We start from the raw sequence: 26,602 nt of genomic DNA, 5'->3' as shown, positions 1-26,602 counted from the left end.
CTCCCCTGACCTCTCCCCTGACCTCTCCCCTGACCTCTGACCTCTCCTCTGACCCCTCCTCTCTCTTCAGGGTGACCGCTCTGGCTGTGCAGACCTTGGCGATGCTGCATGAGATCGTTCCTGTGGATCTGGACTCTTTGGCGAGGTCAGTGAACTGGTTGACTCACTTCGCCGTGAACCTGGACGGCTCCTTCAAAGACGACGCCCTCTACAAACCCAACAAGATCATGGTCAGCACAGCCACGCCCTAAAGGTCAAACCGCCTCAGGTCAGACGTGCTCCGGCTGATCCGCTGTGTTTTCAGGCTCTGCCCAAAGACAACGTGGAGCGGTCAGTTTACCTCACGTCCTTTGTGGTCATCGCCCTCCACAAAGCAACGAGGATCCAAGCCAAAGAGCTGCAGCTGCAGGTCAGAAGGACTAAACCAGGACTAAACCAGGACTAAACCAGGACTAAACCAGGACTAAACCAGGTCTAAACCAGGACTAAACCAGGACTAAACCAGGTCTAAACCAGGACTAAACCAGGACTAAACCAAGACTAAACCAGGACTAAACCAGGTCTAAACCAGGACTAAACCAAGACTAAACCAGGACTAAACCAGGTCTTAACCAGGACTAAACCAGGTCTAAACCAGGACTAAACCAGGTCTAAACCAGGACTAAACCAGGTCTAAACCAGGACTAAACCAGGACTAAACCAGGTCTAAACCAGGACTAAACCAGGACTAAACCAGGTCTAAACCAGGACTAAACCAGGTCTAAACCAGGACTAAACCAGGACTAAACCAGGACTAAACCAGGACTAAACCAAGACTAAACCAGGACTAAACCAGGTCTAAACCAGGACTAAACCAAGACTAAACCAGGACTAAACCAGGTCTTAACCAGGACTAAACCAGGTCTAAACCAGGACTAAACCAGGTCTAAACCAGGACTAAACCAGGACTAAACCAGGTCTAAACCAGGACTAAACCAGGACTAAACCAGGTCTAAACCAGGACTAAACCAGGACTAAACCAGGACTAAACCAGGTCCAAACCAGGACTAAACCTGGTCTAAACCAGGACTAAACCAGGACTAAACCAGGACTAAACCAGGACTAAACCAGGTCTAAACCAGGTCTAAACCAGGTCTAAATCGGGACTAAACCAGGATTAAACCAGGACTAAACCTGGTCTAAACCAGGACTAAACCAGGACTAAACCAGGTCTAAACCAGGTCTAAACCAGGACTAAACCAGGACTAAACCAGGTCTAAACCAGGTCTAAACCAGGACTAAACCAGGTCTAAACCAGGTCTAAACCAGGTCTAAACCAGGACTAAACCAGGACTAAACCAGGTCTAAACCAGGACTAAACCAGGTCTAAACCAGGACTAAACCAGGACTAAACCAGGTCTAAACCAGGACTAAACCAGGTCTAAACCAGGACTAAACCAGGACTAAACCAGGACTAAACCAGGACTAAACCAGGTCTAAACCAGGTCTAAACCAGGACTAAACCAGGACTAAACCAGGTCTAAACCAGGTCTAAACCAGGACTAAACCAGGTCTAAACCAGGTCTAAACCAGGACTAAACCAGGACTAAACCAGGTCTAAACCAGGACTAAACCAGGACTAAACCAGGTCTAAACCAGGTCTAAACCAGGACTAAACCAGGACTAAACCAGGTCTAAACCAGGTCTAAACCAGGACTAAACCAGGTCTAAACCAGGTCTAAACCAGGTCTAAACCAGGACTAAACCAGGACTAAACCAGGTCTAAACCAGGTCTAAACCAGGACTAAACCAGGTCTAAACCAGGTCTAAACCAGGTCTAAACCAGGACTAAACCAGGTCTAAACCAGGTCTAAACCAGGACTAAACCAGGTCTAAACCAGGACTAAACCAGGACTAAACCAGGACTAAACCAGGTCTAAACCAGGACTAAACCAGGACTAAACCAGGTCTAAACCAGGTCTAAACCAGGACTAAACCAGGACTAAACCAGGTCTAAACCAGGTCTAAACCAGGACTAAACCAGGTCTAAACCAGGTCTAAACCAGGTCTAAACCAGGACTAAACCAGGTCTAAACCAGGACTAAACCAGGTCTAAACCAGGACTAAACCAGGACTAAACCAGGTCTAAACCAGGACTAAACCAGGTCTAAACCAGGACTAAACCAGGACTAAACCAGGACTAAACCAGGACTAAACCAGGTCTAAACCAGGACTAAACCAGGACTAAACCAGGACTAAACCAGGTCTAAACCAGGACTAAACCAGGACTAAACCAGGTCTAAACCAGGACTAAACCAAGACTAAACCAGGACTAAACCAGGACTAAACCAGGTCTAAACCAGGTCTAAACCAGGACTAAACCAGGACTAAACCAGGACTAAACCAGGTCCAAACCAGGACTAAACCTGGTCTAAACCTGGTCTAAACCAGGACTAAACCAGGACTAAACCAGGACTAAACCAGGTCTAAACCAGGTCTAAACCAGGACTAAACCAGGACTAAACCAGGTCTTAACCAGGACTAAACCAGGACTAAACCAGGACTAAACCAGGACTAAACCAGGTCTAAACCAGGACTAAACCAGGTCTAAACCAGGACTAAACCAGGACTAAACCAGGACTAAACCAGGACTAAACCAGGTCCAAACCAGGACTAAACCTGGTCTAAACCAGGACTAAACCAGGACTAAACCAGGACTAAACCAGGTCTAAACCAGGTCTAAACCAGGACTAAACCAGGACTAAACCAGGTCTTAACCAGGACTAAACCAGGACTAAACCAGGACTAAACCAGGTCTAAACCAGGACTAAACCAGGTCTAAACCAGGACTAAACCAGGACTAAACCAGGACTAAACCAGGTCTAAACCAGGACTAAACCAGGACTAAACCAGGACTAAACCAGGACTAAACCAGGTCTAAACCAGGTCTAAACCAGGACTAAACCAGGTCTAAACCAGGACTAAACCAGGACTAAACCAGGTCTTAACCAGGACTAAACCAGGTCTAAACCAGGACTAAACCAGGTCTAAACCAGCACTAAACCAGGTCTAAACCAGGACTAAACCAGGACTAAACCAGGTCTAAACCAGGACTAAACCAGGACTAAACCAGGTCTAAACCAGGACTAAACCAGGACTAAACCTGGTCTAAACCAGGACTAAACCAGGACTAAACCAGGACTAAACCAGGACTAAACCAGGTCTAAACCAGGTCTAAACCAGGTCTAAATCAGGACTAAACCAGGTCTAAACCAGGTCTAAACCAGGTCTAAATCAGGACTAAACCAGGACTAAACCAGGACTAAACCAGGACTAAACCAGGTCTAAACCAGGTCTAAACCAGGTCTAAACCAGGACTAAACCTGGTCTAAACCAGGACTAAACCAGGACTAAACCAGGACTAAACCAGGTCTAAACCAGGACTAAACCAGGACTAAACCAGGTCTAAACCAGGTCTAAACCAGGACTAAACCAGGACTAAACCAGGTCTAAACCAGGTCTAAACCAGGACTAAACCAGGTCTAAACCAGGTCTAAACCAGGTCTAAACCAGGACTAAACCAGGTCTAAACCAGGACTAAACCAGGACTAAACCAGGTCTAAACCAGGACTAAACCAGGTCTAAAACAGGACTAAACCAGGACTAAACCAGGACTAAACCAGGACTAAACCAGGACTAAACCAGGTCTAAACCAGGACTAAACCAGGACTAAACCAGGACTAAACCAGGTCTAAACCAGGACTAAACCAGGACTAAACCAGGACTAAACCAGGTCTAAACCAGGACTAAACCAGGACTAAACCAGGTCTAAACCAGGACTAAACCAAGACTAAACCAGGACTAAACCAGGTCTAAACCAGGTCTAAACCAGGTCTAAACCAGGACTAAACCAGGACTAAACCAGGACTAAACCAGGTCCAAACCAGGACTAAACCTGGTCTAAACCTGGTCTAAACCAGGACTAAACCAGGACTAAACCAGGACTAAACCAGGTCTAAACCAGGTCTAAACCAGGACTAAACCAGGACTAAACCAGGTCTTAACCAGGACTAAACCAGGACTAAACCAGGACTAAACCAGGACTAAACCAGGTCTAAACCAGGACTAAACCAGGTCTAAACCAGGACTAAACCAGGACTAAACCAGGTCTAAACCAGGACTAAACCAGGACTAAACCAGGACTAAACCAGGTCCAAACCAGGACTAAACCTGGTCTAAACCAGGACTAAACCAGGACTAAACCAGGACTAAACCAGGTCTAAACCAGGTCTAAACCAGGACTAAACCAGGACTAAACCAGGTCTTAACCAGGACTAAACCAGGTCTAAACCAGGACTAAACCAGGTCTAAACCAGGACTAAACCAGGACTAAACCAGGACTAAACCAGGACTAAACCAGGACTAAACCAGGTCTAAACCAGGTCTAAACCAGGACTAAACCAGGACTAAACCAGGTCTAAACCAGGTCTAAACCAGGACTAAACCAGGTCTAAACCAGGATTAAACCAGGTCTAAACCAGGACTAAACCAAGACCAAACCAGGACCAAACCAGGTCCAAACCAGGACTAAACCAAGACTAAACCAAGACTAAACCAGGACTAAACCCGGACTAAACCAGGACTAAACCAGGACTAAACCAGGTCTAAACCAGGACTAAACCTGGTCTAAACCAGGACTAAACCAGGTCTAAACCAGGTCTAAACCAGGACTAAACCAAGACTAAACCAGGTCTAAACCAGGACTAAACCAGGACTAAACCAGGACTAAACCAGGTCTAAACCAGGACTAAACCAGGACTAAACCAGGACTAAACCAGGTCTAAACCAGGACTAAACCAGGACTAAACCAGGACTAAACCAGGACTAAACCAGGTCTAAACCAGGTCTAAACCAGGACTAAACCAGGTCTAAACCAGGACTAAACCAGGACTAAACCAGGTCTAAACCAGGACTAAACCAGGACTAAACCAGGTCTAAACCAGGTCTAAACCAGGTCTAAACCAGGTCTAAACCAGGACTAAACCATGTCTAAACCAGGACTAAACCAGGTCTAAACCAGGTCCAAACCAGGTCCAAACCAGGTCTAAACCAGGTCTAAACCAGGTCTAAACCAGGACTAAACCAGGACTAAACCAGGACTAAACCAGGTCCAAACCAGGACTAAACCTGGTCTAAACCAGGACTAAACCAGGACTAAACCAGGACTAAACCAGGTCTAAACCAGGTCTAAACCAGGACTAAACCAGGACTAAACCAGGTCTTAACCAGGACTAAACCAGGACTAAACCAGGACTAAACCAGGTCTAAACCAGGACTAAACCAGGTCTAAACCAGGACTAAACCAGGACTAAACCAGGACTAAACCAGGTCTAAACCAGGACTAAACCAGGACTAAACCAGGACTAAACCAGGACTAAACCAGGTCTAAACCAGGTCTAAACCAGGACTAAACCAGGTCTAAACCAGGACTAAACCAGGACTAAACCAGGTCTTAACCAGGACTAAACCAGGTCTAAACCAGGACTAAACCAGGTCTAAACCAGCACTAAACCAGGTCTAAACCAGGACTAAACCAGGACTAAACCAGGTCTAAACCAGGACTAAACCAGGACTAAACCAGGTCTAAACCAGGACTAAACCAGGACTAAACCTGGTCTAAACCAGGACTAAACCAGGACTAAACCAGGACTAAACCAGGACTAAACCAGGTCTAAACCAGGTCTAAACCAGGTCTAAATCAGGACTAAACCAGGTCTAAACCAGGTCTAAACCAGGTCTAAATCAGGACTAAACCAGGACTAAACCAGGACTAAACCAGGACTAAACCAGGTCTAAACCAGGTCTAAACCAGGTCTAAACCAGGACTAAACCTGGTCTAAACCAGGACTAAACCAGGACTAAACCAGGACTAAACCAGGTCTAAACCAGGACTAAACCAGGACTAAACCAGGTCTAAACCAGGTCTAAACCAGGACTAAACCAGGACTAAACCAGGTCTAAACCAGGTCTAAACCAGGACTAAACCAGGTCTAAACCAGGTCTAAACCAGGTCTAAACCAGGACTAAACCAGGTCTAAACCAGGACTAAACCAGGACTAAACCAGGTCTAAACCAGGACTAAACCAGGTCTAAAACAGGACTAAACCAGGACTAAACCAGGACTAAACCAGGACTAAACCAGGACTAAACCAGGTCTAAACCAGGACTAAACCAGGACTAAACCAGGACTAAACCAGGTCTAAACCAGGACTAAACCAGGACTAAACCAGGACTAAACCAGGTCTAAACCAGGACTAAACCAGGACTAAACCAGGTCTAAACCAGGACTAAACCAAGACTAAACCAGGACTAAACCAGGTCTAAACCAGGTCTAAACCAGGTCTAAACCAGGACTAAACCAGGACTAAACCAGGACTAAACCAGGTCCAAACCAGGACTAAACCTGGTCTAAACCTGGTCTAAACCAGGACTAAACCAGGACTAAACCAGGACTAAACCAGGTCTAAACCAGGTCTAAACCAGGACTAAACCAGGACTAAACCAGGTCTTAACCAGGACTAAACCAGGACTAAACCAGGACTAAACCAGGACTAAACCAGGTCTAAACCAGGACTAAACCAGGTCTAAACCAGGACTAAACCAGGACTAAACCAGGTCTAAACCAGGACTAAACCAGGACTAAACCAGGACTAAACCAGGTCCAAACCAGGACTAAACCTGGTCTAAACCAGGACTAAACCAGGACTAAACCAGGACTAAACCAGGTCTAAACCAGGTCTAAACCAGGACTAAACCAGGACTAAACCAGGTCTTAACCAGGACTAAACCAGGTCTAAACCAGGACTAAACCAGGTCTAAACCAGGACTAAACCAGGACTAAACCAGGACTAAACCAGGACTAAACCAGGACTAAACCAGGTCTAAACCAGGTCTAAACCAGGACTAAACCAGGACTAAACCAGGTCTAAACCAGGTCTAAACCAGGACTAAACCAGGTCTAAACCAGGATTAAACCAGGTCTAAACCAGGACTAAACCAAGACCAAACCAGGACCAAACCAGGTCCAAACCAGGACTAAACCAAGACTAAACCAAGACTAAACCAGGACTAAACCCGGACTAAACCAGGACTAAACCAGGACTAAACCAGGTCTAAACCAGGACTAAACCTGGTCTAAACCAGGACTAAACCAGGTCTAAACCAGGTCTAAACCAGGACTAAACCAAGACTAAACCAGGTCTAAACCAGGACTAAACCAGGACTAAACCAGGACTAAACCAGGTCTAAACCAGGACTAAACCAGGACTAAACCAGGACTAAACCAGGTCTAAACCAGGACTAAACCAGGACTAAACCAGGACTAAACCAGGACTAAACCAGGTCTAAACCAGGTCTAAACCAGGACTAAACCAGGTCTAAACCAGGACTAAACCAGGACTAAACCAGGTCTAAACCAGGACTAAACCAGGACTAAACCAGGTCTAAACCAGGTCTAAACCAGGTCTAAACCAGGTCTAAACCAGGACTAAACCATGTCTAAACCAGGACTAAACCAGGTCTAAACCAGGTCCAAACCAGGTCCAAACCAGGTCTAAACCAGGTCTAAACCAGGTCTAAACCAGGACTAAACCAGGACTAAACCAGGTCTAAACCAGGTCTAAACCAGGACTAAACCAGGACTAAACCAGGACTAAACCAGGACTAAACCAGGACTAAACCAGGTCTAAACCAGGTCTAAACCAGGTCTAAACCAGGACTAAACCAGGACTAAACCAGGTCTAAACCAGGACTAAACCAGGACTAAACCAGGTCTAAACCAGGTCTAAACCAGGTCTAAACCAGGACTAAACCAGGTCTAAACCAGGACTAAACCAGGACTAAACCAGGTCTAAACCAGGACTAAACCAGGACTAAACCAGGACTAAACCAGGTCTAAACCAGGTCTAAACCAGGACTAAACCAGGTCTAAACCAGGACTAAACCAGGACTAAACCATGTCTAAACCAGGACTAAACCAGGTCCAAACCAGGTCCAAACCAGGTCCAAACCAGGTCTAAACCAGGTCTAAACCAGGACTAAACCAGGACTAAACCATGTCTAAACCAGGACTAAACCAGATCTAAACCAGGTCTAAACCAGGACTAAACCAGGACTAAACCAGGACTAAACCAGGTCTAAACCAGGACTAAACCAGGTCTAAACCAGGACTAAACCAGGACTAAACCATGTCTAAACCAGGACTAAACCAGGTCTAAACCAGGACTAAACCAGGACTAAACCAGGTCTAAACCAGGTCTAAACCAGGTCTAAACCAGGTCTAAACCAGGACTAAACCAGGACTAAACCATGTCTAAACCAGGACTAAACCAGGACGAAACCAGGTCTAAACCAGGACTAAACCAGGACTAAACCAGGACTAAACCAGGTCTAAACCAGGTCTAAACCAGGACTAAACCAGGATTAAACCAGGACTAAACCAGGTCTAAACCAGGTCTAAACCAGGACTAAACCAGGTCTAAACCAGGTCTAAACCAGGACTAAACCAGGACTAAACCAGGACTAAACCAGGACTAAACCTGGTCTAAACCAGGACTAAACCAGGACTAAACCAGGTCTAAACCAGGATTAAACCAGGACTGACGCTGCACCTGTCCCTTGCAGAGTCAGGAGGACGCCATCCAGGCCGCCATACAGTTCGTCCATAAGAACATGGCGTCGGTGCAGAAGGTTTACATCCTGTCTGTGGCGGCTTACGCCCTCACGCTCCACGACCCGCAAGGACTCACCACCAGCAACCTCCTGGACCGCCTGGAGGGCCTCGCCAAGCAGAAGGGTGCGCCCCGCCGGTATTTAGCGTCCACCGCGTCTGAACGTGGTGGCGCCACAGCAGAGGACGAGAGGCCCCGCCCCTTACCTTGTGTTGGTGCCCTTCAGGAAACCCTCCCGAGCTGAGGTACTGGCAGGAGCGCCACGTGCAGACGGAGTGGCTCAGGCCCGACCAGAGCAGCGGTCAGACGGTGGAGACCACGGCGTACGCACTGCTCAGCTTCCTCCGCCAGGTCCGGCCCCGCCCCCCGCCCCCCGCCCCTCCCCCTTGGCCCGTTCAGACGCGGCCTCTCGTGGCTGATGTTTGCTTGTTTACAGGGCCGGTTTCAGTACGTCAACCCCATCGTGACATGGCTGACCCAGGACCAGCACTACGGAGGAGGGCACTTCACCATGCAGGTAACTATAGCAACGCCGCAGCGCTCTGACCACCACGGGCTCGGACCTCTGCTGACCCTGGACCTTCTGTGTGTGAGGACATGCTGGTGACGCTGGAGGCCGTGACGCTCTACAGTAACCGTGTTCCCCGGGCAACGCTCGACCAGCACGTCCAGGTCCACTTCAGCCGCCAGCCCGACCTGGACCGGCAGGTGCACCTGAGCAGGCGGGCACCGGTGGCCTCCCCGGTGCAGGTGAGGGCCGCTCCGGACAACACGATGGCAAATGTGATGTCTTTGAAAGAAAGATCCACAAATGTTTGTTTTGTGGATTTGGCTCCACAAACTCGTCTTATTCATCTTCTTCAAGTCTTTTCAGTTGAATATTGACACTTTCAGAGGCTGTTGTGAACAATACGTCTTTTCTGGCTTACTCCCGGTATAACCCCGGTATAGCCCCGGTATAGTCCCGGTATAGTCCAGGTATAGTCCCGGTATAGTCCAGGTATAGTCCCGGTATAGTCCCGGTATAGCCCCGGTATAGTCCCGGTTTAGTCCAGGTATAGTCCCGGTATAGTCCAGGTATAGTCCCGGTATAACCCCGATATAGTCCCGTTATAGTCCCGGTATAGTCCCGGTATAGTCCCGTTATAGTCCCGTTATAGTCCCGGTATAGTCCCGGTATAGCCCCGGTATAGCCCCGGTATAGCCCCGGTATAGTCCCGGTATAGTCCCGATATAGTCCCGTTATAGTCCCGGTATAGTCCCGGTATAGCCCCGGTATAGTCCCGATATAGCCCCGATATAGTCCCGTTATAGTCCCGGTATAGTCCCGGTATAGTCCCGGTATAGCCCCGGTATAGCCCCGGTATAGCCCCGGTATAGTCCCGGTATAGTCCCGGTATAGTCCCGGTATAGCCCCGGTATAGCCCCGGTATAGCCCCGGTATAGCCCCGGTATAGTCCCGGTCTGAAGCTGATTTGGTTTGTTCCAGATGACTAAGAACACTGGAGTGACCGCGACCACAGCCTTTGGTCAGGGAGTGTCTCACGTCAAGGCGAGTCCACACTACATTACCCACAATGCACTGCAAGAGATAAAATGACAAAGTGTTGGATTTGACCCGTGGTCAGAAAGTGACCGCGCCTCGTGTTGTGGTCAGAAAGTGACCGCGCCTCGTGTTGTGGTCAGAAAGTGACCGCGCCTCGTGTTGTGGTCATCAGCTCAAGACGGTTTATTACGAGACGGTTCCACTTCAGGAAAACTGCAACTTCGACATCAAAATTGAGATCCTGAAGTCCGGCTCCAGCGGTGAGTCCAAGGGTCAAGCACCCTGACCCGAGTACCATGAGCCTTTGTGTCCTTGGGCAAGACACTTCACCAGAGACGCCCCATACCCAAGTACTGTTATACTGTTATAACCAAGTACTGTTATAACCAAGTACTGTTATAACCAAGTACTGTTATACTGTAATAACCAAGTACTGTTATAACCAAGTACTGTTGTACTGTAATAACAAAGTACTGTTATAACCAAGTACTGTTATAACCAAGTACGGTTATAACCAAGTACTGTTATAACCAAGTACTGTTATAACCAAGTACTGTTATACTGTAATAACAAAGTACTGTTATAACCAAGTACTGTTATAACCAAGTACTGTTATAACCAAGTACTGTTATAACCAAGTACTGTTATCACCAAGTACTGTTATACTGTAATAACCAAGTACTGTTATAACCAAGTACTGTTGTACTGTAATAACAAAGTACTGTTATATTCAAGTACTGTTATAACCAAGTACTGTTATAACCAAGTACTGTTATAACCAAGTACTGTTATAACCAAGTACTGTTATAACCAAGTACTGTTATAACCAAGTACTGTTGTAACCAAGTACTGTTGTAACCAAGTACTGTTGTAACCAAGTACTGTTGTAACCAAGTACTGTTGTAACCAAGTACTGTTATAACCAAGTACTGTTATAACCAAGTACTGTTATAACCAAGTACTGTTGTAACCAAGTACTGTTGTAACCAAGTACTGTTATATTGTTATAACCAAGTACTGTTATATTGTTATAACCAAGTACTGTTCTAATCAAGTACTGTTATAACCAAGTACTGTTATAACCAAGTACTGTTATACTGTAATAACCAAGTACTGTTATAACCAAGTACTGTTGTACTGTAATAACAAAGTACTGTTATAACCAAGTACTGTTATAACCAAGTACTGTTATAACCAAGTACGGTTATAACCAAGTACTGTTATAACCAAGTACTGTTATAACCAAGTACTGTTATACTGTAATAACAAAGTACTGTTATAACCAAGTACTGTTATAACCAAGTACTGTTATAACCAAGTACTGTTATAACCAAGTACTGTTATAACCAAGTACTGTTATAACCAAGTACTGTTATCACCAAGTACTGTTATACTGTAATAACCAAGTACTGTTATAACCAAGTACTGTTGTACTGTAATAACAAAGTACTGTTATATTCAAGTACTGTTATAACCAAGTACTGTTATAACCAAGTACTGTTATAACCAAGTACTGTTGTAACCAAGTACTGTTGTAACCAAGTACTGTTGTAACCAAGTACTGTTGTAACCAAGTACTGTTGTAACCAAGTACTGTTGTAACCAAGTACTGTTGTAACCAAGTACTGTTATAACCAAGTACTGTTATAACCAAGTACTGTTATAACCAAGTACTGTTGTAACCAAGTACTGTTGTAACCAAGTACTGTTATAACCAAGTACTGTTATACTGTAATAACCAAGTACTGTTATAACCAAGTACTGTTATAACAAAATACTGTTATAACCAAGTACTGTTATAATGTTATAACCAAGTAAGTACTGGTATAACCAAGTACTGTTATAACCAAGTACTGTTATAACCAAGTACTGTTATATTGTTATAACCAAGTACTGTTATAACCAAGTACTGTTATATTGTTATAACCGAGTACTGTTATAACCAAATACTGTAATACTGTTATAACCAAGTACTGTTATATTGTTATAACCACGTACTGTTATAACCAAGTACTGTTATACTGTAATAACCAAGTACTGTTAGATTGTTAAAACCAAGTACTGTTATAACTAAGTACTGTTATATTGTTATAACCAAGTACTGTTATATTGTTATAACCAAGTACTGTTATAACCACATACTGTAATACTGTTATAACCAAGTACTGTAATACTGTTATAACCAAGTACTGTTATAACCAAGTACTGTTATAATCAAGTCCTGTTATAACCAAGTACTGTTATAACCAAGTATTGTAATAACTGTTATTACTGTTATAACTGTTATAACTGTAATAACTGTTATTACTGTAAGGATGAAATGATAAAACCAAAAAATAATTGTATTTCGTCTGTGCAGTTGTTTTTTACTATTTGGTGGATAATATTTGTTGTAAATGTAAATTATAGTTTATAGTTTTATCAAGCAAGTAGAATATTTGACTATTTATATGTTGGAAATGACAGAAAATAGATTAATAAAACACTAAAGTAACTTTATTATTTGGAAAATATTTGGCTCAATTTGAAAAAAAAAAAAACATTTTTTTTGACACTCAAAATATTTTTTTTTCTCACATATGTTTATTTGTCAAATAGTTATTTCTTTGACATTAGACATGGTTGCTAAGCAACAACCTAAATGTCTCTAATCGTCCTTACTGTCCGTCTGGTCAGTTCAGACGTGGTCAATAAATGCAGTTGTTGTTGTATTTCAGACGTCAAACTCAGAGCGCCGCATCTTGTCGCCTGTGCTCAGTAAGACTGGACACTATCATTCTGGACACTGTCATTCTGGACATTATCATTCTGGACACTAACATTCTGACCATTATCATTCTGGACACTATCATTCTGGACACTATTATTCTGGACATTATCATTCTGGACAGTAAGACCTTCTGGACAGTAAGACTTTCTGGACATTATCATTCTGGACACTGTCATTCTGGACATTATCATTCTGGACACTGTCATTCTGGACATTATCATTCTTGACATTATCATTCTGGACATTATCATTCTGGACACTATCATTCTGGACACTATCATTCTGGACACTATCATTCTGGACATTATCATTCTGGACATTAACATTCTGGACACTATCATTCTGGACACTATCATTCTGGACATTATCATTCTTGACATTATCATTCTGGACATCATCATTCTGAACATTATCATTCTGGACAGTAAGACTTTCTGGACATGATCATTCTGGACAGTAAGACTTTCTGGACAGTAAGACCTTCTGGAGAGTAAGACTTTCTGGACATTATCATTCTGGACATGATCATTCTGGACAGTAAGACCTTCTGGACAGTAAGACTTTCTGGACATTATCATTCTGGACATTATCATTCTGGACACTGTCATTCTGGACACTGTCATTCTGGATATTATCATTCTGGACACTGTCATTCTGGACACCATCATTCTTGACACTATCATTCTGGACACTATCATTCTGGACATTATCATTCTGGACACTAACATTCTGAACATTATCATTCTGGACACTATCATTCCGGACACTATCATTCTGGACAGTAAGACTTTCTGGACATTATCATTCTGGACAGTGTCATTCTGGACATTGTCATTCTGGACATTGTCATTCTGGACACTGTCATTCTGGACACTGTCATTCTGGACATTATCATTCTGGACATTATCATTCTGGACATTATCATTCTGGACACTGTAATTCTGGACACTGTCATTCTGGACATTATCATTCTGGACACTATCATTCTGGACATGATCATTCTGGACATGATCATTCTGGACATGATCATTCTGGACAGTAAGACTTTCTGGACATGATCATTCTGGACAGTAAGACTTTCTGGACATAGGAAAGACTGAACAGTAAGACTTTCTGGACATTATCATTCTGGACACTGTCATTCTGCACATGATCATTCTGGACAGTAAGACTTTCTGGACATACGAAAGTCAATATATATATATATACATGTATATAGATGTATATGTATATATATATATATAATATATATATATATATATATATATAATATATATATAATATATATATATATATATATATATCCGCGTATGTGAAGCGACAGACGCTGAGTGTGAGCGTGTGTTCAGGTACAAGCCGCCCCCAAACGAGGTGGCACAAGAGTCTCTCCTCACCGTGATGGAGATCCAGCTGCCCACCGGCATCGAGCCCGTCCTGGATGACCTCCGACCCCTGAGAGAGGGAGACAGTCCCATCGTCGCCTCCTACAGGCTGAAAGGGAGAACTGTGCTGATCAACCTCTACGCCGTGAGTTTACAGAGTCGGAAGAGCAGAGGAGGAGAGGCGGAGCAGAGGAGGAGCAGAGGAGGAGGAGGAGAGGGGCAGAGGAGGGGTAGAGGAGGAGGAGAGGAGGAGCAGAGGCAGAGGAGGAGGGGCAGAAGAGGTGGAGAGGAGGGGCAGAAGAGGAGCAGAGTCAGAGGTGGAGGAGAGGAGGAGGAGAAGAGGGAGGAGAGGAGGAGGAGAAGAGGAAGGAGGAGAAGAGGGAGGAGAGGAGTCCAGTTCAGAGATGCAGTAGAAAGTACAGTCCCTGCTCTCAGATGAAGTACAAGTCAAAAGTATTCGCTGTAAAACGATTGAAGTAAAGCGTCACATGTGATCGAAGTCGGTTCCAGACCTGGTCAGCATACGTGTCCAGAGATGTCCAGAGGAGCCACATTGACTCTCCTCTTGTCCAGGTGCCGTCCCAACAGTTCCTGTGTGTGGGATTCCGGATCAGAAGTGCCTTTGTTGTGGGCGGAGCCAGTGACGTGGTCTTCACCGTGTACGAGGATCAGGACCAAGGTCAAGTCCCACGCTCACGTGCAGAACAAGCACATTCACATAAGTATTGATGGTAACACAGGAAGCACTGATGCTAACACATGGAGTACTGATGCTAACACATGGAGTACTGATGCTAACACAGGAAGTACTGATGCTGACACTGGAAGTACTGATGCTGACACAGGAAGTACTGATGCTGACACAGAAAGTACTGATGCTGACACAGAAAGTACTGATGCTAACACAGGAAGTACTGATGCTAACACTTGAAGTATTGATGGTAACACAGGAAGTACTGATGCTAACACAGGAAGTACTGATGCTAACACAGGAAGTACTGATGCTAACACTGCGAGTGCTGATGCTGACACTGGGAGTACTGATGCTAACACTGGAAGTACTGATGCTAACACTGGAAGTACTGATGCTAACACTGGAAGTACTGATGCTAACACTGGAAGTTGTTGTTGTTGTTGTTTTATGGCGGTTGGCATCCGAGTGTTGCATTACCGCCAGACTTTATTCCTCAGACGTTTCGTAGTCCTCAGACTCTGTCGTAGTCCGTAAAAGTACTCCTCCCATTGCTTTGGTGTTACAAAGCCCATGAGGTCATGATATGTCTTTGTGACTAGAATAGTTGTTGTGTTGTTGTTGTTGTTGTTGTTGTTGTTGTTTTTTTATGGCGGTTGGCATCCAAGTGTTGCATTACCGCCAGACTTTATTCCTCAGACTTTGTCGTAGTCCGTAAAAGTACTCCTTCCATTGCTTTGGTGTTACAAAGCCCATGAGGTCATGATATGTCTTTGTGACTAGAATAGTTGTTGTTGTTTCAGAGACCAACCGGCTTTATTCCAGGGAGACTCTTCTTCATCTTCCTCTCCTTCTTTGACGTTCGGTGCTTCCACCGTACAGCTTTATTCTTTAGGCTTCATTCTTCAGGCTTTAATATTTCCACTGATGTCGCTGCTTGGTAGCCGTGCGTCTACGAGACTGGGCGAGGACAGGAGACCACCCCCACCCCCATCTCGTCACTCTGATCACTCTGACTCCCCACAAGCAGACCCCCATAACTCCGACTCCCATTTAGCGCCTTTAGCCTGTTTTCTATATCTGCCCAATCAAGCTCCTTTGTTCCAAGGAATCTCCCTGCAGCTTTAGCAATGATCCTGATCCTTTCAGTTCTGCTTTGAGTCTGAGCAGCACAGTTTACAACATCCACCATAAAGAGTACAAAATCCTCTCTATCCACAACCAGGGTATTCTCATTAATTCTGGAACCTGCACACTTGGGACCTCCACTCTTGAAACCTTCACACTTCTTGGGAGCCACGCTGGCCTTTCTCATTTCGCCCTGGCTGGGAGCAGCGCTGGCTCCTCTCTCTGTATTTACTCTAAACCCGTTACTTGAAACTTTCTTGACTGCATCTGCATAGGATATACCTTGAGAGACCTTTATTTTCTGCACCTCAGCAGCTCTTTTGCTAAACCTGCATCCCCCGTAGGCAGAGCTATGTTCTTCCCCACAGTTACAGCACTTCAGTTTTGCTCCCACGTCACACTTCCCATACTCATGATCTCCTGCACATTTACCACACCTTTGCCTCCCTCTACAGACCGCTGCAATATGCCCAAAGCGCTGGCACTTAAAGCAACGCAGGGGCGGCGGAACATATGGCCCAACGCTATAGCACATGTACCCAATGAACACCTTACTAGGCAGGCACCTCCCTTCAAGTGTTACCATTACCGACAAGCTGTCACATCTCACCCCAAACCGGGTCACCTTCAAACGCCTAGCGTCCACCACCGTAACTCCCGTCAAATTCTCCTTAACTTCATCCACAGACGTCGCCGTAGGGACACCTATGATAACTCCTCTGACCGTGTTTCTTTCAGCATCAGACACAAGAATGTCCTTTCCACCCAGATGTTTAGTTCCAATCGCCTTCCGTTGCTGAGCCGCGTCCTTGCACACGACCAGCAGCGAGCCATCTCTAAGGACACTCGCACTCTTGATCACTCCCACAGCTACAGTTAGGCTCTTTGACAATGCCACTGAATTCCACTCCTTAAAGAATGCACTATCCTGTGCAAGCTTTATGATCACCTTACAGTCTCTGCTCTCACCCCGGATATCAATAGCTTCAGCCTCATCCTGCTGCTCATTCCCAGAACCCTCGGACGAGCTAAGGGACTTTTTACGTTTCCGGGCACGTGCAGGCAGAAAAGGCTGCTCCTCCACGCCGTCCAGAACATCTTCCATCCCCGATCCACTCTCCTCCGCCATCTCCCGTCTCTCCAGACCGGGTGTTGAGCAAGACCAACCGGCTTTATTCCAGGGAGACTCTTCTTCATCTTCCTCTCCCTCGTTCTTTGGAAGTACAAAGCCCATGAGGTCATGGGACGTCTTTGTTGTTTTACAAAGCCCATGAGGTCATGGGACGTCTTTGTCGTTTTATCCTTTAGAAGTCCTTCTTCCATCACTTTGGTGTTTCTAGGCCCATGAAGTCAAAGCGCGTTAGAACATCCTCTTGCTCCTCATCCTCGGCTCAGTCTCCAACACCCCCCACCTCTATAAACGTTTACCCAGCCCTGTGCTACATAAGTAAGCAACCACAGCCTGACACAAACCCTGTGACTGAATCGCCAGAACGTTCCGCAGATTGAACTCCCGCCCATTATTCCGAAACCACAAGGCCAACCCGGCCCTTTCTCTATCATAAGCCTCACAGCAAATCAGCACATGCTCGACAGTCTCTGGCACCCGACAGTGACCACACAGACCGGTCGGTTGTTTGCCTATCCTACTCAGTGACCAATTGAGTCCAGTATGGCCAATCCTCATGCGGGCGAAGGCCCTTTCCTCCCACGCGTTCCTGCCCATAGACCCGCAAGGACCCACACTACCCTGTACGTGATAGAGATGCCGTCCAGTAACACAGTGGCTCCAAAATTCCTGCCAAAGGCCGACCACATGACTCTTGATAACGGGCTTGATTTCAGATTTGCTTAACTCAACCGCCACATCAATTGATGGCCGCCTAAGGGAACGTTTAGCCAGTGCATCAGCCATTTCGTTACCATCCACCCCCACATGCGCAGGGACCCAAAAGAAGGAAACCCTCACATCCTTCCTGGACAGGGAGAGCATCAGACAGAAGATGCCATTCAACACATCCTGTCTGCAATCCGATTTCCCAGATTTAATGCTTTGCAATGCAGAAAGGCTGTCAGAGGCCACCACAATGCCGCAACACTGCAAAGCAGATTCCGCCCATTCCAATGCCAACCGTATCGCTATGAGTTCCGACGTGAAAACAGAAAGGCGATCTGTCAACCTCTTCTTGACCGCCAGCCCCAGGTCAGGCACAAAATAAGCGGCGCCAGTACGCCCACTCTCAGGATCCCTAGACCCGTCGGTATAAATAAACACATTACCTGAGTGCTTATCGATGAGCGCTTGAACGGCAAACTGCGGTGCCCTCCCAGCGACTCCTCTAAGCTTGCCATGCAAGCTAACATCAACAGGAGCCGGGACAAACTTCCACGGAGCTATAGCAGACAAAGCCACCGACGGGCTCACACGCAGATCACCAACCCCTGCAAGCCGCGCCTTCGCATTTCCTACCTGGCTAAAAACCATACCGCCAGCCTCACTCTGCCCCCCATCAACCCTGAGAAAGTCCCTCACCGGGTGAGAGCTCGTATGACCTTGCACATTCACCCAGTAAGCCAACAGAAGTTCTAGCCTCCGGAGCCGTAACGGCAATTCCCCCAACTCAACCTGCAGCGCCGAGACAGGGGAGGTCCTAAAAGCCCTACAGCAGATGCGCAAGGCCTGGGCTTGCTCCACATCAAGCTTCTTTAAGTTAGTCTTAGCCGCAGACATGTAGGCTATACAGCCCACTCTGGTTTGGATACGCCGGCCAGACAGAAAGCTCCGGACCCAGTTAAACAGTTTACCCTTCACACCACACTTCCGCAGCTTAATGAGGAGCCCATCCTTCCAAACCATATCGTACGCCTTCTCCACATCGAAGAGCACCGCAATAACCTTTTCTTTCTGAGCCCTGGCCAGCTAGATATCAGATTCCAAACACAACACGGAATCCATGGTGTTCCTACCCCTACGGAAACCACTCTGGTGCGCGGGAAGCAAACCCTGACTCTCCAAGAAGTAATCCAACCGCTCGGTAACCATGCGCTCCATCGTTTTCCCGAGCTGCGACGTCAAGGCAATCGGCCTATAACTTGAAGGGTCAGACGCTGGCCTACCCGGCTTCAGAACCGGCACCACCGTAGACTGTTTCCACGCAGATGGAACACAACCTGAATCCCAAACACGGTTGAAAAGACCCAGGACTAGCCCAAGCGTGTCATCAGTCAAATGAGAGAGCATGTCATAGCACACCTCATCTTTACCCGGGGCTGTCTGTTTCGCCTTAGAAAGTGCTCTCCTTAGCTCAAACAAACTAAACGGAAGGTCAAGGTCATCTTGAGTCGAAGGCTGGTGCCCAATCAGCTCAGAATTCTGGGCCAGAGTACTCTCCCTGTAGTGCCTTTCCGCAGGTGAGAGATTGTCAGAGCTGTGCACCGACACAAAGGTGCTGGCCAACAGTTCAGCTTTGTCAACGTCGCTGACTGCTTCAACACCATTCAGTATTAGGACCGGGGTCCCATGACGGCGCTCAACCCCATGCATCCGCTTAATCATCCCCCAAACATCCCCGAGACGCGTTTCCCTCCCAATTTTGGAACAATACCGCCTCCAATAGGCACTCTTGGCCGTTCTTACAGTTTTCCGCACAACAGCGCGGGCCCTCTTGTAGTCAATGAGGGCACCCTCAGTGTGGGTAACCCTTAGCCGGCGAAACGCCGCATTTCTCGCCCTAACAGCATGACCACATGCTTCATTCCACCACGGCACCCGCTTCCTATGTCCACTACCACCACTCTTAGGAATCGTGCCTACCGCTGACTGCGTGATGAGCGAGACAATTGCACTATTGAGATCATCCACCTGAGTCAATCCTCCTTCCTGCAGAACCCTAGAACCATCATCAGCTTTCCTCAGGAAAGCCCCCCAGTTCGCCCTTGCCAACTGCCACCTCTGGATCCTCGTCCCCCTGACCACACAGCTCCCAAAGCCAATCTCGGTGCGGACTAGATAGTGATCGCTACCAAAAGAAAGATTACCAAGAACCTCCCAACTACAAACACCAGCTAACTCCTTGGACACAAGCGTAAGATCTATTGCACTTTCCGTACCGGTCCCCATATCATATGTCCCACTCCCATCATTCAGACAAACCAACTCCCTTTGATTGATAAAACCCTCTACCACCTGCCCATACCTATCGGTACCACTACCGCCCCACAAAGCGCTATGCGCATTAAAATCCCCACACCACACGGCCTTTCCCCGAACATCCTTACCGATACTATGTAAGGACTCTAACGTTAACTCACCACACGGATTATAAAGGTTAACCACAGTAACAGCTTCACCACCCAGCCAGACTCTCACCGCCAGAGCCTCCGGCGCTTTACTCACACTGACAACAACGTAATTTAGGTCATCTCGGACAAACACAGCCACACCTCCGCCTCTACCCTGCTCCCTATCATTCCTAACACACACATACCCTTGTATCCCAAAACCCCACCTAGGTCGTAACCAAGTCTCCTGCACGCACATAACGTGAGGCTTGTTCAACAAGGTAGAGACAAAATGCTTAAATTCCTGGCCATTAGCACGAAGACTACGCGCATTCCATTGCAAGACAACCACCGCCATTATGAGCCCCCGGAACCTGACGGCGCATCGGGAGCCCCCCCACTCCCACTGCCAGAATGGGGCAGGGTGCCTTCCCGCAGCGCATCCTCTATCTCCGTCCACTCGGGGCCCCCAGCTCCAAAGTACTTCCCTGCAGCCTTAGCGATGATCTTAGTCTTTTCGGATCTCTTCTTGGTTTGACCAGTACAGTTACACTTCCACCATAAAGAGGAAAAAATCTTTCCTCTTCACAACCAGTACATCCTCCGCACCCACAGGGCCTCTGCCCGTGGAAGCCACACTCACAGGCATCCCAGTGGGGACCTCCCCCTGGCCGCGGGCAACGCTGCCCCCTCCCCTGTCGCCTACGACACCAACAGCACTGGCAGCCCCCACTGCATCCACCTTCACCTGACTACCAGACACCTTCTTGACCGCATCCGCGTAGGATATGCCTTGAGAGGCTCTAACTTTTTGCACCTCAGCAGCCCTCTTGCTGAACACGCATCCCCCGTAGGCAGAGCTATGCTCTCCCCCACAGTTACAGCACTTGAGTTTTGCTCCGTCGTCACACTTCCCATACTCGTGGTCTCCTGCACATTTACCACACTTCTGCTTCCCTCTACAGACCGCTGCAATATGCCCAAAGCGCTGGCACTTGAAGCAACGCAGGGGCGGCAGAACATATGGGCGTACGCCATAGCGCATGTACCCAACGCACACCACACGAGGCAGGATCCCACCTTCAAATCGAATCATTATCGACAGGCTGTCACACCTTACCCCATCCCCCGGGTCATCTTCAACCGCCTAGCATCCACCACCTTAGCTCCAGTCAAATTCTCCTTTATGTCATCCACAGATGTCGTCGTAGGGACGCCTACGATAACTCCCCTGACCGTGCCTCTTACAGCATCAGACACAAGAATGTCCTTCCCCCCCAGACACTTAGCTTCAATCGCCTTCCTTTGCTGAGCCACGTCCTTGCACACGACCAGCAGCGAGCCATCCCTAAGGACACTCGCATGCTTGACCACTCCCACAGCTACAGTCAGGCTCCTTGTCAACGCCATCGGATCCCACCCCTTAAAGGACGCATTATCCTGCGCGAGCTTTATGAACACCTTACACTCTGAACTCACATCCCCGATATCTGCAACCCCCCCGCCCTGCTCCTCACTGAGAGAGCCCTCCATAGACGAGCAAGAAGACGCCCTACGCTGCACAGGATCAGTGGCTCCAGGGGAGTCCTCCCCGCTGTTCATATCGTCACCGACCAGGTCACGCTTCCTCTTCCTCTTCCCCGTCATACGGACCGAGGCGTTCCTCTATGTTGCCGTAATATCCAAACAACGCTCAATAATCCACCGTCAGCGATGTTGTTATTGGCAGAGGCCCAGGGAGTCAAAAATACCCGAGTTGTTGTTGTTGTTCCAGAGACCAACCGGCATTTTCACACTGGAAGTACTGACGCTAACACTGGAAGTACTGATGCTAACACAGGAAGTACTGATGCTAACACAGGAAGTACTGATGCTAACACTGGAAGTACTGATGCTAACACAGGAAGTACTGATGCTAACACTGGAAGTACTGATGCTAACACAGGAAGTACTGATGCTAACACAGGAAGTACTGATGCTAACACTGGAAGTACTGATGCTAACACAGGAAGTACTGATGCTAACACAGAAAGTACTGATGCTAACACTGGAAGTACTGATGCTAACACATGAAGTACTGATGCTAACACATGAAGTACTGATGCTAACACTGCGAGTACTGATGCTAACACAGGAAGTACTGATGCTAACACAGGAAGTACTGATGCTAACACTGGAAGTACTGATGCTAACACTGGAAGTACTGATGCTAACACTGGAAGTACTGATGCTAACACTGGAAGTACTGATGCTAACACAGGAAGTACTGATGCTAACACAGAAAGTACTGATGCTAACACAGAAAGTACTGATGCTAACACTGGAAGTACTGATGCTAACACATGAAGTACTGATGCTAACACAGGAAGTACTGATGCTAACACTGCGAGTACTGATGCTAACACAGGAAGTACTGATGCTAACACAGGAAGTACTGATGCTAACACTGGAAGTACTGATGCTAACACTGGAAGTACTGATGCTAACACTGGAAGTACTGATGCTAACACTGGAAGTACTGATGCTAACACAGGAAGTACTGATGCTAACACAGGAAGTACTGATGCTAACACTGGAAGTACTGATGCTAACACAGGAAGTACTGATGCTAACACAGGAAGTACTGATGCTAACACTGGAAGTACTGATGCTAACACAGGAAGTACTGATGCTAACACAGAAAGTACTGATGCTAACACTGGAAGTACTGATGCTAACACATGAAGTACTGATGCTAACACTGCGAGTACTGATGCTAACACTGCGAGTACTGATGCTAACACAGGAAGTACTGATGCTAACACAGGAAGTACTGATGCTAACACTGGAAGTACTGATGCTAACACTGGAAGTACTGATGCTAACACTGGAAGTACTGATGCTAACACAGGAAGTACTGATGCTAACACAGGAAGTACTGATGCTAACATAGCTAGCCTCTTTCTGTCATCCGTTTTCATTTAGAAGAACCAAACTGACATAATTGGAGCTGTAATTATGCTGCAGTTTTCACCAAAGTATTTTAAGAGCCGTAAATATGTGGAATATCTCAAAAATATATGAAGAATGTGATTTTTTTTTGCGTTTTCAGGCTCTAAATGCACAAAGGAAGTTTCAGATCAGGAGCAGAAAGTCCAAAGACTCTGTCAGTTTGACCAGTGCCAGTGCGTCACCGGTGAGTTTAGAGTCTCATGTGTGTCTCATGTGTTTGTGTCTTGTGTGTGTGTGTGTCTTGTGTGTGTGTCATGTGTGTCTCATGTGTTTGTGTCTCATGTGTGTGTGTCTCGTGTGTGTGTGTGTGTCATGTGTGTCTCATGTGTGTGTGTCTTGTGTGTGTGTGTGTCTTGTGTGTGTGTCATGTGTGTCTCATGTGTTTGTGTCTCATGTGTGTGTGTCTCGTGTGTGTGTGTGTGTCATGTGTGTCTCATGTGTTTGTGTCTCATGTGTGTGTGTCTCGTGTGTGTGTGTGTCTCATGTGTGTATGTGTGTGTCATGTGTGTCTCATGTGTGTGTCATGTGTGTCTCATGTGTGTGTGTCTCATGTGTGTGTGTCTTGTGTGTGTGTGTGTCTTGTGTGTGTCTCATGTGTGTCTCATGTGTGTGTGTCGCATGTGTGTGTGTCGCATGTGTGTCTCCTGTGTGTCGTGTGTGTGTCATGTGTGTGTGTGTCTTATGTGTCTTGTGTGTCTCATGTGTCTCATGTGTGTCTCGTGTGTGTCTCGTGTGTGTCTCGTGTGTGTCTCGTGTGTGTCTCATGTGTGTGTCTCATGTGTGTGTCTCATGTGTGTGTCTCATGTGTGTGTCTTATGTGTGTGTCTTATGTGTGTGTCTTATGTGTGAGTCTTATGTGTGTGTCTTATGTGTGAGTCTTATGTGTGTGTCTTATGTGTGTGTCTTATGTGTGTGTGTCTCATGTGTGTCTGTCTCATGTGTCTTATGTGTGTGTCTCGTGTGCGTGTCTTATGTGTGTCTTATGTGTGTCTTATGTGTGTGTGTCTCATGTGTGTCTCGTGTGTGTGTCTCATGTGTCTCATGTGTGTCATGTGTGTCTCATGTGTGTGTGTCTCATGTGTGTGTGTCTCATGTGTGTCTTATATGTGTGTGTCTCATGTGTCTCATGTGTCTCTCATGTGTGTGTGTCTCATGTGTCTCATGTGTCTGTGTCTCATGTGTGTCTTATATGTGTGTGTGTCTCATGTGTGTCTCATGTGTGTCTTATATGCGTGTGTGTCTCATGTGTGTCTCATGTGTGTCTTATATGTGTGTGTGTCTCATGTGTGTCTTATATGTGTGTGTGTCTCATGTGTGTCTTATATTTGTGTGTGTCTCATGTGTGTCTCATGTGTGTCTTATATATGTGTGTGTGTCTCATGTGTGTCTCATGTGTGTGTCTCATGTGTGTGCAGCCGTGTGTGCGTCCTTCAGAGGACATGTGGACTCGTCCCTCACTCAGGACGTGCTCACGCAGCAGATCTGCCGCCCGGAGGTCAAATACGGTACAACAGCTTTAATTTGACTTTAAACTTGGAGAGTTTTGACACGTTTGTGTTTCACAGCGTTTAAAGTGACAGTGACGGACATCGTGTCCGAGGGAGACTTCCTGACCCTGAGGTCAGAGGTCAAAGAGGTCATCAAGAGCCAGAGCCGTGAGTGCCACGCCCACACCACGCTTTGTGTTACCAAGGATACTAAACCAGGACTAAACCAGGACTAAACCAGGACTAAACCAGGACTAAACCAGGACTAAACCAGGACTAAACCAGGACTAAACCAGGACTAAACCAGGTCCAAACCAGGACTAAACCAGGACTAAACCAGGTCTAAACCAGGTCCAAACCAGGTCTAAACCAGGACTAAACCAGGTCTAAACCAGGTCCAAACCAGGTCTAAACCAGGACTAAACCAGGACTAAACCAGGTCTAAACCAGGACTAAACCAGGTCTAAACCAGGTCTAAACCAGGTCTAAACCAGGACTAAACCAGGTCTAAACCAGGACTAAACCAGGACTAAACCAGGACTAAACCAGGTCTAAACCAGGTCTAAACCAGGTCTAAACCAGGACTAAACCAGGTCTAGTCCTGGTTTAGACCTGGTTTAGTCCTGGTTTAGTCCTGGTTTAAACTAACCCATGAATTGCTGGTGTTCTGGACTGTGGCTTTGCAGAGTTCGATGCTGTGAGTGGAGGGTCTGAAGTGGACTTCATAAAGAAAACCACCTGTAACTCTGTGGACGTCCAGAAGAACCAGCAGTACCTGATCTATGGCTCCTCTGGTCTCGAGGTGGTCAACAACCAGGACTACAGGTGAGGTCAGGACGGGGACTACAAGTGAGGGGTCAGGACCTGGACTACAGGTGAGGTCAGGACCGGGACTACAGGTGAGGTCAGGACGGGGACTACAGGTGAGGTCAGGACCGGGACTACAGGTGAGGTCAGGACGGGGACTACAGGTGAGGTCAGGACAGGGACTACAGGTGAGGGGTCAGGACGGGGACTACAGGTGAGGTCAGGACCGGGACTACAGGTGAGGTCAGGACGGGGACTACAGGTGAGGTCAGGACAGGGACTACAGGTGAGGGGTCAGGACCTGGACTACGGGTGAGGTCAGGACCAGGACTGACCCTCTGGTCTCTTGCAGGTTCCGGTTTCCTCTGGACTCTGAGGCTCTGGTCCAGGCGTGGCCCTTAAACTGTGGAGACGAGTGTCTGGAACTGCGAAAGTTCATCCTCCTCGTTCAGCTAACAGGGGCCTGCTAGTGTCCTCTAGTCTCTGCTAGTGTCCTCTGGTCTGTGCTTGTGTCCCCCTGGTCTCTGCTTGTGCCCCCCTGGTTTCTGCTTGTGTCCTCCTGGTCTCTGCTTGTGTCCTCCTGGTCTCTGCTAGTGTCCTCTGGTCTGTGCTTGTGTCCCCCTGGTCTCTGCTTGTGTCCTCCTGGTCTCTGCTTGTGTCCCCCTGGTCTCTGCTTGTGTCCTCCTGGTCTCTGCTTGTGTCCTCCTGGTCTCTGCTTTTGTCCTCCTGGTCTCTGCTTGTGTCCTCCTGGTCTCTGCTTGTGTCCTCCTGGTCTCTGCTTGTGTCCTCCTGGTCCCTCCTGGTCTCTGCT

At 47.0% G+C, this 26,602-nt stretch overlaps 1 protein-coding gene across 1 annotated transcript in view; it reads left to right on the top strand.

Annotated features, from left to right (window-relative positions):
• The window catches only part of c5 (complement component 5), a 64,943-nt gene extending 38,659 nt beyond the window's left edge, over nucleotides 1-26,284 (top strand). The window contains exons 26-41 of the mRNA XM_072433440.1: nucleotides 71-230; nucleotides 305-409; nucleotides 8,662-8,833; nucleotides 8,935-9,059; nucleotides 9,145-9,225; nucleotides 9,303-9,458; nucleotides 10,198-10,260; nucleotides 10,427-10,514; nucleotides 12,972-13,011; nucleotides 14,374-14,551; nucleotides 14,980-15,085; nucleotides 23,598-23,681; nucleotides 24,913-25,002; nucleotides 25,063-25,152; nucleotides 25,671-25,809; nucleotides 26,144-26,284. Coding sequence (XP_072289541.1) covers nucleotides 71-230; nucleotides 305-409; nucleotides 8,662-8,833; nucleotides 8,935-9,059; nucleotides 9,145-9,225; nucleotides 9,303-9,458; nucleotides 10,198-10,260; nucleotides 10,427-10,514; nucleotides 12,972-13,011; nucleotides 14,374-14,551; nucleotides 14,980-15,085; nucleotides 23,598-23,681; nucleotides 24,913-25,002; nucleotides 25,063-25,152; nucleotides 25,671-25,809; nucleotides 26,144-26,261 — 1,795 coding nt within the window. The 3' untranslated portion in view covers nucleotides 26,262-26,284. The remainder of the gene's footprint in view (nucleotides 1-70; nucleotides 231-304; nucleotides 410-8,661; nucleotides 8,834-8,934; nucleotides 9,060-9,144; nucleotides 9,226-9,302; nucleotides 9,459-10,197; nucleotides 10,261-10,426; nucleotides 10,515-12,971; nucleotides 13,012-14,373; nucleotides 14,552-14,979; nucleotides 15,086-23,597; nucleotides 23,682-24,912; nucleotides 25,003-25,062; nucleotides 25,153-25,670; nucleotides 25,810-26,143) is intronic.
• Nucleotides 26,285-26,602: the final 318 nt, after the last annotated feature.

Source organism: Eucyclogobius newberryi, unplaced genomic scaffold (genome assembly GCF_026437365.1).
Source record: "Eucyclogobius newberryi isolate DKJ021-1_F unplaced genomic scaffold, fEucNew1.0.hap1 SCAF_6, whole genome shotgun sequence".
Lineage (NCBI taxonomy): Eukaryota > Metazoa > Chordata > Actinopteri > Gobiiformes > Gobiidae > Eucyclogobius > Eucyclogobius newberryi.
The sequence above is the reverse complement of the archived record's forward strand: the minus strand, read 5'-3'. Positions and strand labels throughout refer to the sequence as shown.